The sequence below is a fragment of the Equus quagga genome, chromosome 2, assembly GCF_021613505.1.
Source record: "Equus quagga isolate Etosha38 chromosome 2, UCLA_HA_Equagga_1.0, whole genome shotgun sequence".
In the NCBI taxonomy this organism is placed as follows: domain Eukaryota; kingdom Metazoa; phylum Chordata; class Mammalia; order Perissodactyla; family Equidae; genus Equus; species Equus quagga.
In genome coordinates this window covers 118,054,076-118,069,027 of record NC_060268.1, presented here as the reverse complement: position 1 = coordinate 118,069,027, position 14,952 = coordinate 118,054,076, and the positions used below count along the sequence as shown (strand labels likewise).

At 46.5% G+C, this 14,952-nt stretch overlaps 1 protein-coding gene across 1 annotated transcript in view; it reads left to right on the top strand.

The window, feature by feature from the left end:
• The window catches only part of PGBD5 (piggyBac transposable element derived 5), a 113,251-nt gene that overhangs the window by 93,563 nt on the left and 4,736 nt on the right, over window positions 1-14,952 (top strand). The window contains exons 4-5 of the mRNA XM_046654360.1: window positions 7,211-7,391; window positions 10,863-11,060. Coding sequence (XP_046510316.1) covers window positions 7,211-7,391; window positions 10,863-11,060 — 379 coding nt within the window. The remainder of the gene's footprint in view (window positions 1-7,210; window positions 7,392-10,862; window positions 11,061-14,952) is intronic.

Genomic DNA, 14,952 nt, shown 5'->3' with positions numbered 1-14,952 from the left:
ATGCTGGGGGAGCTGTTTGAGTGTAATGGTGCTCTCTCTAGGTGGGTGCAGGAGGAGAGAGAACTTTTTGAAAAAGCACACCAGCCAGCAATTACACGTATGATGAAAGATGTTTTCTTCAGCAGTGTCTTCTCGGAGCTCTTAGAGAAGGCACTAGACAGTGTATGAATGTGTGTGATGTCAGTGGTGCTGCCCTTCTCAGATCCCTGATGGGATTCTCTAGGGCAAGCTTCCAAGCCTGGACATGAGTCTGCATATCTTCAGTGGTTATAACAATGGCACATGGTTGGGATGAGATTCCATTGGCGAGTATAGTTTTTTTCATAGAATTATAGATTTATTCATCCAGCTAAGGGAAACAAGTTGATGTCTTAGACCACCTGAAGTTATTTAGCCAAAGAAAACCCAGACCAATGGGATACTGGACCAGAGTCACCATCAGACCAGTGGTTGGGCTGAGCCCTTTCTTGGGCAGATTTTGACTGCCTTCGTAACAGTTCTCTCTAAATCATGCCCCTGCCTGGGACTTTTGAGCTTACTGTTTTTTATGTTACTTATTTAAATGTCGGTCCTATTTTATAATCACTTTAAAAATAAACTCACTGGGGCCAGTCCGGTGGCATAGTGGTTAAGTTTGCCCACTCTGCTTTGGCAGCCTAGGGTTTGCGGGTTGAGATCCTGGGTGCAGACCCACACACCTTGCATCAAACCATGCTGTGGCAGCATCCCACATACAAAATAGAGGGAGATGGGCACAGGTGTTAGCTCAGGGACAATCTTCCTCAAGCAAAATAAATAAAATAATTAGTTAATAAATTCATTGTTTTATAATAATGAGTTCCTCAGATTTAGGACCCTCCTTGGACTCTGATTGCTGCCACTCTTTGGCCTCTGCCTTCTTGGAGATCTCCGAATAAGAACAGGAGGACCTTTGATTCTGTGCATCTCCCTTCTCCTATGAGAGAGCAGCTGAGTATCTACCCCTTGAGAAGAGACTGGCTGGAATCTGGGAAAATGTCAGTGTTTAGACATGCGTGTGTGGACACACTAAGCTAAGGAATTCCAAGATGGTCCTGTAATAGGACTACATGTCTCTGGCTTTTGGGGAAATGTGTTATTCCCAGGAGAGCGAGAGTCTAGCTCCAACTCAGAGGGTTGTCATCTCCAGGTGTGCACTTAACACGGTGAATATTAATAGCTGCTAACTTAAATCGGGGCTGTCTCGGGGAACAGATACAAGGCCCACGTGGGCCTATGCTTGGGTAATCCTGATAGGAAAGTTCTTCTATAATTATATTTAGTGTCTTTTCTGATTGAATTGTATTATATGTTTAGCATCAACAGATAGGAATAGCGCCTTGAGGATATAGTCAACATATCTATATAAACACACATATACACAAAACATTTTATAATCTGTCTACTTCACTTACAAGGATATTGTGAACATTTTCTATGTTTTAAGTAATTTTTCTGTACCATGAGTTTTAAAAATTGCACCATATTCCATTATACCTACATTGAGTTTTAACCAGTCTCCTCTTCAAGTGGGATAATTAAGTTGTTGCTAATTTTTCTACTGTTATAGAAAACTCTGAGATGTACATGGTTCTATATGTGAATCCTTTGGTGCATTTACGATTATTACTTTGGGTTCACTTCCTAAAAGTGGAGCCCATGAGTAAAATAGCAGGAATATTTTTAAGGTTTTTCATTCATTATACAGAATTTCCCTACAGAAAGATTTCACTGAATTGCTGTTCCCCACAGTGACGAGTGCTCCCAAGCTCTCACTGACAGGGGTGTTTGGGTAGGGAAGATGCTATTGCTGTTGGTCTACATACATCATACATTGAAATCAGTCTGTTTCCCAGGAAACAGAGTGGACATCATCACCACTCTGCTATTTTTAATAAGATGGGGGAGCACTCACTTATCGGCTCTGGTGTGTGAGTTCTTGAGATCCACGGAAATGCTGCCATTGAAGCAGTATGGGTGGGTGGCAGGCAAAGCTCTAAGATGCTCAAAAGATTCCTGCTCAAAAACTTCCTGGTATGTGCACACCTACCAATTACTTACTTAAGCACTAACCTAGGTGTTGCTGTGAAGGGTTTTTGATTTTGTGGGTATAGTTACGGTCCTGAATCAGTTGATCTTAAAAAAGAAATTATCTTGGATGGGTCTGACCTAATTAGGTGACCCTTTAAGAGGAAAAGGGATCTTCCTGACAAAGAGATTTGAAGTGAGGGATTCAACCCAAGGGAGAGTCTCCACTGCTGGCTTTGAAGGTGGAGGGGCCATGTAGTAAAGAATGCAAGTGGCCTTTAGGAGCTGAGAGCAGTCCCCGGCTTACAGCCAGCAATGAAATAAGCATCAACCTGAGTCCTACAACTACAAAGGAACAACCTGAATGAATCTGGAAGGGGATCCCAAGCACCACATGAGAAGACAACCAGCAACACTTTGATTTCAGCCTTGTGATACCCTGAGCCGAAAACCCAACCATGCCATGGCTGCAATTCTGACCTACAAATCTGTGAGCTAATGAATGGGTATTGTTTAAACCACCAAGCTTGTGGTGATTCGTTATCCAGCAAAAAAAAAAAAAAAACAACTAATACCCAGTGTTTCTAAATTGTAGTGTGAATATCTACACAGAAACATCACACATGAACAGAGTGCCACAGGGTATGTGGAGAGAGAACAGCTATGTGTGTTAATGTAGAAATGACTTGTCATACTGGATTTTAAATAATAATGTAATCAGAAATAGAATTTCTGTTCCAGTTCTGCCTTGAGTTATGTGACCTTGAAGAAATTACCAATGTCCTTCAGATATCCAAATCCTGTCCTTATTTTTCTGTCAGATTATTGGACCTTCTTGATCACTTCCTCCTCCTGGACCCGTTTTACCCCTGTATCTCTCTCTTCGGGTTCTCCTGCTACCTCCCTGACCCATCCTTTCCATGTATTTCTGAGCATTCCTCCTCTGTGGCTCACGCCTTAAATGCCGGGGGTCCCCAGGAGTCTGACTCAGTCACTCTCAGGATTTCACTGCACTTGCGAGCCGATGACCTTTATCCCTGTATCTTCATCCATGGCCTTCCTCTGACTGTGGCTTCTGCTGGGATGTGTCTCAGGCACCTCGAACTCAACGTGATCACAACTGGACTCATACGTCTTGCCCGCACCGCCTGCCACCTCTACCACCTCTCCCTGCCTTGTTATGTTCCTCTCTCCAGATTAGAATCCATTCTTCACTCCCCTTACTGCCTGGCTGACTTCTCTGTTAGGTGAGCAGGAGCAGTGCCAAGGGCCATAACACTCTTAGGGGCTGAGGAAAATGTTTCTCTTTCTCTTAAAATCAGAGGGAGAAAAAAATTTTAAGTTGGAGGAAGTGCTTGAATATGTAATGATGTATTTGTCATAATGCTTAATGCAGTTGTAAAATAGAATTTTTTAAATACTTTTTCGGGAAGAGAGGCCCATGGAAGCAAAAGTGCCCTGGGCCCCTGAAAGTCATACCGCAATCCTGATGCTCTCTTGTTCCTAGAGCAGTGGGCGTTGGTGGATAGTAGTGTGCACTGCCTTCCCTGTGGCCCAGGTAGTGGGGAAGGTGCTTTGACGTGGTCTCAGTGGACGTCCGCCAGCTCTGGTCACTGGGAAGGTTGCACGTTGCTGGTAATTGGGAGCTGCTGCCTTGGCCCTCCTCTACCCTGGCAGGAGAGTTGGAAGCAGGAAGTTCTTCCTTGCCTTCAGTTATTTGCTTACATACTTAGATACCTGTGTTGCAATCAACAGGAAAAGTGGCCATTTCCTCAGGATTGTGTGAAGGACTCACTGTTCCCTGGTCTGGTGCTCGAGTTCTGTTCTGAGTATTACCCCAACAGGGGCTGTAGCAGGTCCATGCAGCCTCTACATGCCATCCACACCCCAATCCTGAGGACATCCACACTTCCAAAGAGAGCAGAGAGGGAAAGTCTGTGCAGCTGAATCTAGTCTGGAAGTCAGAGGGGTGGCATCTTGAAGGTGTACCGTGCTTTGAAGCCCATGCTGTCTGGGAACCTGGATAACCCACCTTCCGGAAGACTTACTTTATTGCTGAGGTGAGTTTCTAAGACTTTGGATCACCCAGTGCTTTAGCTTGGAAAGCTGTTGGCAAGAAACCATTAGAAAGATACACTTCTCTGTATGTTACTGTTTGATCCAGGACTCAGTTCTCTGAATTTAGACACTGGGACCCTTTGCTGTTAGGACTTCAGCAGGGCAGTGTCATTCTGGCTGATGTCGGCCACCTGAGATGGCCACGTTCAGACCTACTCTCTCAGTCTTCCATCCTCTTGTGAATAGGGGCTGCACGTCATCAGGAGGGGCATTGTCTCGTATGCAGCTTTGTTGGCGCATCTGAATTTGGCATGTGTGTGGCTCTTTACTACTCGCTGACATGGACATACACCTGCATCTGAAACTCAGATCCAGATAAACACTAAAGGGTGTGAAGGAAATGTCAAAATCTCAGTGTTGGGAGGGACCTCAACAGCTGTCCAGCTGAGCCCTCATTCTGTGTTCAGACCTTCAGAGTGGCTATCTGGCTTATCCCGGAGCCTCTCTGAGACCACCCATTCAATGTTTGGGTAGCTCTGAATGTTGGTAAGGGCTCTGATACTGAGCAGATCTGTTTTCTAACCAGTGTATGTATTCATCCTGGTTCTGCCTTAGAAAGATCTTAGTCGTCATTCTACAGTATAGCTCTGTAGCCAAAAGAAGGGTTCTTGGATCCATCCGTGCTCCTCAGGGTTTAGCACCACCCCATCAGTAATGGCTGAACTCTCCCCCTCCACGCCAGCCAAATTTATATGTTGAAATGGTAACCCCTAGGACCTCAGAAAGTGACCTTATTTGAAGATAAGGTCTTTAAAGAGGTAGTTAAGGTAAAATGAGGTCATTAGGGTGGGCCTCACTTCTATCTGACTGGTGTCCTTATAAGAAAAGGGGATCAGGACAGAGACACACAGAGGGGGAAGACCATGTGAAGACACTGAGAAAACGCCATCTACAAGCCAAAGAGAAAGACCTCAGGAGAAACCAACTCTGCCAACACTTTGATCTTGGACTTCTAGAACTGCAAGAAAATAAGTATCTGTTATTGAAGCCCCCCAGTCTGTGGTACTTAGTTATGACAGCCCAAGCAAACTAGTACGCAACCCACCACACATTATGCCTTGTGAAGTGTGGCACCCAGAAGAACTGATCATAATTTGACGAGAGGAGAGTAAGACGGTCACCACCCTTGTTATTAACGCAGGCCGAGGTCCTACTAATTTCTTGGCCAGTCACAGCATCCAATGACTTAGAGTCATCCATCTCCAAAGTTTTCGTTTTTGTTTATTTTCTAAAAGTAGTCTTGCTAAGTCACATTTCTTACATTCTGAATTAGGTGCAGTTAAGTTTTGAACTTAGTTACAGAATTTTGCATTTAATCCTGTTCAGTTTTGCTTGTGTGGGGCTGAGTTTGCCAATGACTGCCCCCATCTCTCAGGGAGGCCTTTGGAAACCACATGGGGATCATCAGGGTTGGGCCTGGGCTCCAATAACACACCTCCCATCCTGACTGAGAATCTTGGGTTTGGATGGGAAATTTCCTTTCCAGTGACACATGGGACAGCGGTCACTGTCCGTAAGATGGATTTGAGGACACACAGTGCCCAGTGTGGTTATGGTGGGGGTTCAGATAGGATATCTGGGAGAGGAGTCAGAGCTGGCCTTAGGTGCAGAAACCCATGGTAGTGGCCACAGAATTGGGCTTTGCTGAGGAGAGAAGACAGGTTCTGAGAAAATATCCTCTTTCAGCCAGGATCACGTGTGACATGTGGCAGAGATGACTGGCTTCTCTGTCTCAGTGTTTTAATCTTTGTCAAAGAGATTGCTTCTGGGGATTGAGTTGGTAAAAGCAGAGAGATCCCAAAACGAAATGTTGGAGTCCTGCTGAGCTGTCTACAGAAATGTTCTGCATCGTCAAGCCATTGCCTGCCAGGCTGCAAGAAGGTAGGGTCCTACTTGAGGACCATGCAGGTGGTGGTTGGGAAGGATTAGCCCTCAGAAGATGAGCTGCTTTTAGAATTAGACCTACATTCACCTGCTCTTCATCTGCCTTGGGAACATCAGACACCTTATTTTGCAAGTGATTGTCTGAAATCGTTTGACCAAGCACTGATGGTGTGGACATGCCTGGGTCCTCCTTATGGTCCATCTCAGTTTTCTCAGCAGTGTGTCATTAGCAGTCTGTGTGGACAGTCATGCACTCAGCAGTTCTGTGCCTTGGAGGACAGTCAGGGTTAGCCTCATTTCCCACCAAGTGTCAGTTGTGGTCCTGGGCATTGTGATAGGCACAGGTGAGCACTATTAGCTTGTGAGCTGCTGCCAGCAAGGGCATCCAGAACATTCCATGAGAAGAACTATTCTCCCTAGAAGAGAGCAAGAGTAATACTCGTATGATAATTCTTCATACCTAAGTCAACCATTGGAGGACCATCCTCTGCTAGAATCTGTTTCTGTTGCCTGTGCCTACCCCTTTGATGATGTTCCTGGAAGATGTTCATGAGACAGAGAGTTTAAAAATTGCTTACTCATTCTAGCACATCCTCTTTGCTGCTCCTAGGACCTCAGGCGAGCTTTTAATTGTCGACGCTGTCTCCTGCTCTGCAGTGTGAGGTGAACTCTGCCTTTTCTGCTTGCATGGTGGATACTGTAAAGAATAAGAGAAACAGTTATTGTGGATGTGCTTTGTGAGTTAAAAGCCTATGTGCAAACAGAAAGTGCACAGATAAGTTAATCCTCACAGCTGAGGTAGCCTTCACTTTTATTTATGGTAAACTTCAGTTGTTCCTGTGCTTCAGAACAGGGGACTGTGTTTGCGTTGACTTTAGCAGTCATGTTCACTACTTGTAACTGTTTGTCCTCTCCTTCTCCATCTTGACATTCCAAACTGAAGAGTCCTGGGCTGAACCACCAGCTACCGAGGCTGTGGCGTGGCCATGGGGGTGGCCTGGGGCTTCTGTGGGTTGAGGACATGGTAGGGGTGGCAGGGACTGTTAAACCCATGGCCCAAGGAGGGGGTGGCTCTCCACCATGTTCCCGGCCCAATGACAGAAGCTGTGCTCTCAGCCAGACTTGCTGTGAGCTCACTGACCCCTGTGTGTTTCTGTTAAAGATTTACGTCCACCTGAAGGAAGGCGGGGGCCCAGATGGGCTGGATGCACTGAAGAATAAGCCCCAACTCCACAGCATGGTGGCCAGGAGCCTGTGCCAGAACGCGGCAGGCAAGAACTACATCATCTTTACGGGGCCCAGCATCACCAGCCTGACCCTGTTTGAAGAGTTTGAAAAGCAAGGTTAGTCAAGTGGCGAGTGGTCTGAGCACAGCCCTGCTCCCTTGGAGAAGAGGTGGGAGAGGTCTGGGGTTGCAGGTGTGCAGTGGCCAGCACAGACCACAGCATGCTAGGCAAGGAGGCCCTTCCCTACGGGAATAGATTATTTCAGCCTGCCGCGTATCTGCTCTGTATCTGGACACTGCTGGGCCATGGAGATCTGAAGAGGTATCAGTCATAGGCTCATGGTCTGGGGGACAATGTCAGCACAAAGCTCTTCCCGGTCTTCAGGGCACATTTGTGTCCTTTGTTGTAAGACCATGGTCAAGGAAGGAGTTCTTTTGATGTCTCAGTGCATTCAGGCTGCTGTAACACAATACCACAGAGAAATTTATTTCTCTTGGTTCTGGAAGCTGGAAGTCCAAGATCAGGGTGCCAGCATGGTCCAGTGAGGGTCTTCTGCAGCGTGGCAGACTTCTTCCTGCTGTGTCCTCATATGATGGACAGGGCAAGGGAGCTCTGTGGCTTCTCTTTTATAAGGACACTAACCTCATTCATGAGGACTTCACCTGTATGGCCTAATCACCTCCCAAAGGCCCCAGCTCCTAAACCATCACCATGGGCATTAGGCTTTCAACATATGAATTTGGGAGGGGGACACAAACATTCAGTCTGTAGCACCTAGGCACACCTCCTACGAAGTAAGGCTCTTAGGGAGTCTCCTGAACTCACCCCGTCCATAATGTGGCCCCTTCCAGTTGGCAGACAAGGACCATGCAGATGCTGCAGAGAATTGTGTGGATTAATACAGGCAGCAGTACAAGGGGCCTTGGAAAGGTCTGAGTTTCCCTCAGTGCTAAGATTCTTGGTTCATTTGTTGCTAAGATTGGGCAGGCCTCTGTGGCTCTGGTGGAAATCGGAGCTATAGAAGAAGATCTGGACCAAGTCTGGGCACCTGTGGCAGCTGCCTTTGCCTTCGCTTTGTCCTGTGTTTGGGTTTATGTGTGATCCTCTCAGGAGAAACACCAAAAGCCCCCACTCACGACAGCAGCCACTAGATTTGCAGACCTATTGCTTAGCAACAGATAAGACATCTGGCCTTACAACAAAACCTTCTCAAGCAACAGAGCCAACAGCTTCCGACCTTCAACCTCAGCAACTATGATGAACCCCTGGATTCTGTGCCCCTGCCGGCTTGGGCTGCATCTTACTCATCTGCAAAGTCTGGTGCCCAGCAGGTTTCAGTGTTTAATTGTTGAGAGAATTCAGTGTACAGGATCAGACTAAATGGAGAGGGGCCATGGAAGTCAAATTGGAGAAAATTGACCCTAATGTACATTAACCAGCCACATTGGAAGAATGATGGGTTCTCCTGTTAGACCATGTGGTGAGAGTCACCCCCACTCGCCTGCTCATGTAAGTCCAAGCGTGAGTGCCATATGCATGGTGATGAAGCCCCTGGAGTTCCTAGAACTGCCCTGATAGTGTCTGCATGCATTATGGGCCACTTCCTGCCTCACAGTGTTTGTACTGCCATTGCCTGGATCGAGGGTCAGGTAGTGTAGTCAAGGCCAGCTCGAATCAAGTGTGTCAGGGTGGGGCTGGTGTGGTGCAGAGTGAGGAGGAGGCCAAAGGACTATCATGGGCCATCAGTGCTGCTTCCCTGAGAGCTAGGCATGCTGGCCTGTGACTCTGGGCGGAAGTGGGTGCTCCCCAGCTTAGGGGATTAGGGAGAGGATGGAGGAAAATCTAGAGGGAAGAACATAATTAGACATAGAATTTGAGTTTTTCCAAGAGTGGGCAAAGATTTCATTGCCTATTTTTTAGAAGCATCTAAAGCTATTAAGCTGTTCACCCAAGGTCTCATGGGCTTCACCTGTGATGACTAACATTTAGCACGGTGGTTCTCCATCACCCACACTGATGGCTGCACCCACCCCCAGGGGCTCTGACTATATTGATCTGGGCTGGGGCCCCCTTGGGATTCTAATGGGCAGCCAACGTTGAAGAAAGGAGTCATAGCTGAGATCCTCGCTGCCCTTCCTGGGGTGCACAGAGATGGCTCTGTAAAATAACAGCTCGAAAAAAATGTTCATATAATCATCATGAAGGGACAAATTAATGCAAACTTGGGTGCTGTTTGGATTTTCTTCTTCCGCTCTTATGAAAACGCAGCTGCTCTTTGGGTGGCTGTGTATACCGAGCCCCACACGGGTGATTTCAAACACCCTTGTCCTTGTTCATCTAGTTCTCCTCCCTGTTTTAAAGACATTTTAAATCTCAAGACTAGAGTGGCTTCATCTGTAGAGGTGTGAGCAGCAAGCAGCCCTCTCTTGGGGCAGCGAGACTCAAACGTGCCACCCAGTGGGTTTTATTCCATGCCCACTGCTGCTCCGGTGGGGCTGAGTTGGCTCAGGGAGGGGAGGAATTCATCACCTTATCTTTCCAGCGTGGGTAGAGAGGCAGTGATGAGGAATGTGTGGAATGTAGAATCTTTGAAGTTAGGATGATGCTGTATTGGTCTACAATGAGCTGATAAGAGAACAAAGGATGAGACTCTTCCCAGGGCCTTCAGTCAGAGTGCCGCTTCATGTCACCTCCAAACGTTCAGACTGAGGAGATGGGCTGCGGGGAGAAGCGGGCTTCCCCATGGCTCCCTGTGGCCACCTGGCCTGGCTGAGAGGGGCGGGCCTATGAGGAGGAAGGACTGGGTAGGACCTTGGGCCCAGGTGTAATTGAGAGAGGTCTCCTTGTTCATGCTGGTCTCTTCTCACAATCCCTCCCACCTCCATGGAATCTTCCAGGTCTTAGAGGCTGCGTTCAAGCTCCTTCTCCCTCAGGAAACTCTCTCATCCACTCATATTGCGCATTATGTTCACAGGCAAGACACTGTTCGGTGCGTGTAGTGTGATGATTCTTTACTCTGCATTTAGCTGAGCTCCCCCACCGGGATGGGGGCTCCATTTTGTACGGCTGCATCTGGGTGCTGTGCAGTTGGACACAGGGCTGGGCCCACGGCCAGTCGAGTCTTAGGTGCGAGTGTTAGGGTGACATAACTGTGATCAGGTTTGGATATCAGACAGACATCTTCGCCCTCCCAGCCATGAGCCTCAGTTCCTCTTCTTTAACGTGGGTTCAGTAACCTACTGAGTGCAGAAGTTTCTGGAAGCAGTTGGGAGGATGATTACACATACATAGCACTGTTCCTGAAACACAGTGAGCCCTCTAAAAATGAGTGCTCATATCATCGCTGTTGATTCACTGCTTATGTTATGGTCCTACATGTAGTGTTAAACATACTTATAGAAGTACCAGGAGAGGCAGCAGATCTGGGATAAAAGTCCCCAGACTTTAGCAGTCACTTCTAGAGGGGCTTCTAGAGGGTCTGTCTCCCAAGTGTCAGCCTCAGAACAGGGCAGTACCGTCCTTTCCTCCAGAATGCCCAGGGCCTGGCCTCTCTGAGGATGTGTGGTTTTATGTCCCTTTCCCCACCAGAGATTTACTGCTGCGGCCTGCTCAGCTCCAGGAAGAGTGACTGTACCGGCCTGCCACCGTCCATGCTGACCAACCCCACCACCCCTCCGGCCCGTGGCCAGCACGAGATCAAGATGAAGGGGAACATGTCTCTGATCTGCTGGTACAACAAAGGGCACTTCCGCTTCTTGACCAACGCCTACTCACCCGTGCAGCAAGGTGGGGCAGACTGCTGTCGGGACTTAGGGTGGCAGAGGGCATGCTGGTGAGCTTGAGCAGGACGTGGGGGGAGTGAGTTTGAGGCCTCTCTTGGCTGTGCAGCTCTGGTGTCAGGCTGAATGCTGTTCCTCACCAGCCCCTGGGCCACGTAGAAGTTGCTGCTGCATCTGGCTAGGAGTCAAGAGCTTCCTGGGCCAGTGGGCTATCAATTCCCGTGACTGGTCAGCTTTAGGAGAAACAGGGATGGTGGGATTTGTGGGTGACTTGAGTGGCCTCCCTTAGTTCCCCAGGTTGTGCATGATGTGACAGTTAGCTATATTTGAATGACATTTACATGATCATTTCATCATCTAGGATTATGTGAAAAAGCTTTTCTAATGGGAGGGGGAAAGAAATCAACCATTCTTATCTTTTCAATGTCTTTCTTAGAATGTAACTTGCTGGGGCTGGCTGGGTGGCGCAGCGGTTAAGTTTGCATGTTCCACTTCAGCAGCCTGGGGTTCACCGGTTCGGATCCTGGGTGCGGACATGGCACCGCTTGGCAAGCCATGCTGTGATAGGCGTCCCACATATAAAGCAGAGGTAGATGGGCAGGGATGTTAGCTCAGGGCCAGTCTTCCTCGGCAAAAAGAGGAGGATTGGCAGCAGATGTTAGCTCAGGGCTAATCTTCCTCAAAAAAAAAAAGTAGTTAACTTGCTTTGGGTTTTTGGGTATTTAGTTGATTTCATCATTAATTTTCCTTGGGATTGAAAATCTATTCATAACAAAGGGATTTATTTAGTAACGAGTCTGTATTTAAAGTACGGCTAAAATATTATTAAACTGCTGAAAAGGAAATTGAAATGACAAAGGGGTACTTTACAAAAGATATTTACAGTTGTATAGTATATTTGAAGAGTCCCTTGTGTTCTTTTCTATTAAGACATCTTTCCTCTTCACTTTTGAAAGAACACTGCCAAGGAGCTCATGGGTGTGTGTGTCTGTGTCTGTCTGCCTGCCTGCATGTGTGTGTGGTGTGTATGTATTGGGGGTGGGGGGGCGGGGTTTAATGTCTGTCCTTTATTCCCGTCCCTCACCCCCACACACACCTAAATTGCATTACGTTTCAGTGGAGGTTACAGTAAAGGGACTCAGCCATAGGGGTGTTGTCACCCCATTTCGGTGTAGAGGTGAGGAAAGCTGCTCTTCTTGAGCGCTGTGTCAAGGGCATGTAGAGGACAGGTCTGGAATTGACCCTGAGGCTGAAGGCAGGGGTTTGAATTGGACTGTTGTACTCCGGCGTTTGGGCCTTGGTGCAGGGCGAGGGCATTTCTAGGGAACACATTTGGGAGTAGGGTGCACGAGCTGCTTCCCACCAAAGTATTTTAAGTGATAGCCTCTGAAGAAAAGATGTCTCAAACCAGGACATTGTACCCGTCTGAGCTGGGTGAAATGAGGTAACGAAGAGAAAAGAATGCATCTGGGGAGTTTAGAGAGAAGCGTGCAATAGGATTGAGGAGACAAATCTTAAAATCATAATCTCAAGGGTTGAGACCCTTCAGTCAGACACCAAAGGAACAAGTAAGGAGGATATTGATGGCGGAAGAAGAGAAAATTTGTAGGGTTGATTTTTAAATATGCTGAAACAGTGTTTATTTGTGTTTTAATTCAGTTATAGTTTCCATTTCTGAAGTGCTCTGTTAGAAATCATAAAGTCCCACATCCTAGACTCCCTTAAAAATCCCAAAGAGTATGCCCAGAGCATCACTGTAGACTAACTCCCACCTCCAGGGCCCCTGGTCCCTCCCACAGTGCCTCTCAACAGCACCCAGGCTGGAGTCTATGGGCACCAGTGAGCCAGGCCACACTCCTGAGAGGAGAGCCCTGCAGGGGAGCTCAGAGCCTGGGTGCAGCGGAGGGAGAGAGGACACCAGCCGGAGGAAGGAAGGTTTAAGGTGGCTGAGGCTGGGTGACCAGCTGTTCCTCGGCACTGGAAGTCCTTCTCCTGCTCCACATCTTAGAGTCTTTTTTTTTTTTAAATGAAGGGAGATAGTTTTCCTTTCAGTGTATTTCAAAAACATGATTTTTAAAAGATACCTAGTACTCCATCCTTTTAGATCTGTCATAATCTCTTTATCTCTCTGCCTATTAATGATCGATTTTTTCACAATAGAATACTGATATAGTGAATATCTTCATACAAAAATCTTCGGGTACATCTTTGATCATTTCTTCAAGATAAATCCAAAAGTGGAAATGCTGGACCAGAGTAGGCACATTTTTAAGGATTTTGCTCATGTGTCACCAAAAGGCTATACTTGTTTACCGTTGCGATGGGTTCCATGGGGACCGAGATTCCTCCTGTTTTACCAACACTAATTTTTTCTTTTCTAAGTTTGTGAATATGATGGATGAAAATTCTACAAAATTTTAAATGGGAATTGCCCTATTAGTGCGGTCGAGCATCTCTTCACATGTTTACTGGCTAATTTTGAATGATTTCTTTGTAAATTTTTCTTTCAAGGTATTTGACTTTTTCTTATTAACTTGATAGCAAATTTTATGCAAATATTCTTCTGCGTTTATTTTCCTTTTGCTTTAATTTTGGTATTTTTTTAAAATAAAGAAGTTTTTCATTTCTGTATGGGCAAATCTGTTGACCATGTTCTTTGCTCTGACGCTTTAAAAGTCTCTGCTCTGTCCAAGGCCACACGAGTGTGAGTTTCCCCGGGTCGTTCTGTAGCGTGATTTGTGTTCTTTGTGTAATCCAGTTCAGATTCATTTTGGTGCGTGGCACCAGTTGGGCTTCTACTATTTTTGTTTTAGTTGAGTGGCAAGGGTTGGTTGACCAAGCAGCCCGCCTCTGTACCTGAGCCATTTACCAAGACATCCTACTTTCCCTCTTATTTTAAATGTCACCCCGATGATAAAGTCTCATACATTCTAGACTGCTTTTCAGCTTTATACTCTCTTCTACTGTGACCATATACTTTTCTAAAAGTTAAGCAGAATTTCCATTTTGGAAAATATATAGCTAGTTATAAACATTTTAGGAATTGGTTTATTATTCTTTACTCCAGCTTCTTAGGAAAAATTAACCTTCTCGCAGAGAGTATAAGCATATGCATGGGCTTTTAAAAGTTACTGCTGTCATATGTCAAGGGACATCCCCATTGAGAACCAAATCCTTTGCTTTTCTTCTGAAATCCATGTTGAGTCTGTCATTTCCCTACCAGAGTCTTTGGCCGCTTGGAGTTCAGAGTCCTTGAGACTAATGTGAATGCAAGATGTCTGTACAGGATGACGAATTAGGTCTTGATCATTCATTCAGACCTACAGGATTCGGATAGATGTCAGCCAAAGCACAAAAAGCCTGAGGAAAATGGTAGACAGAACCACCGCTGGAAGGTGGAGACGTGTTTCTGTCGATTCACACGGTGTCAGAGAGGTAGACACATAGAGTATAGCTGTGCACAGAGATTCACAAACAGCTGCCAATATACAGAGTCCACCCAGGGAGCCTGTGGGCTACGTACATGTCATTCCCAGTTAGGAAGTCAGCAAAGACAGTGAACCTCTTGTCAATATTCCAATGTTGAAGCTTTTCAGACTTCAGAAAAGGCTACTATAGGACAGACCCTTACCTTTTCCAGCTGGAATGGTACCTCAGAATCCGAAATGTCACCAGGGAGGAGGGTGATACGGTTTATAAACTGGGAGAAATGCTCAAGGAGACTGATGCAGACCTGGGTTTTGAAGTCGCTCTACTGAGATTCCATGCTGAAATCCTTACGTTAAGTTAAAAGATATGTACAGGATGGGAAGGAAATGAGTTAAAGCGGGTCTCCTGTGGCTGGGTATACAGTCATGTGTCGCTTAATGACAGGGATGCGTTCTGAGACATGCGTCATT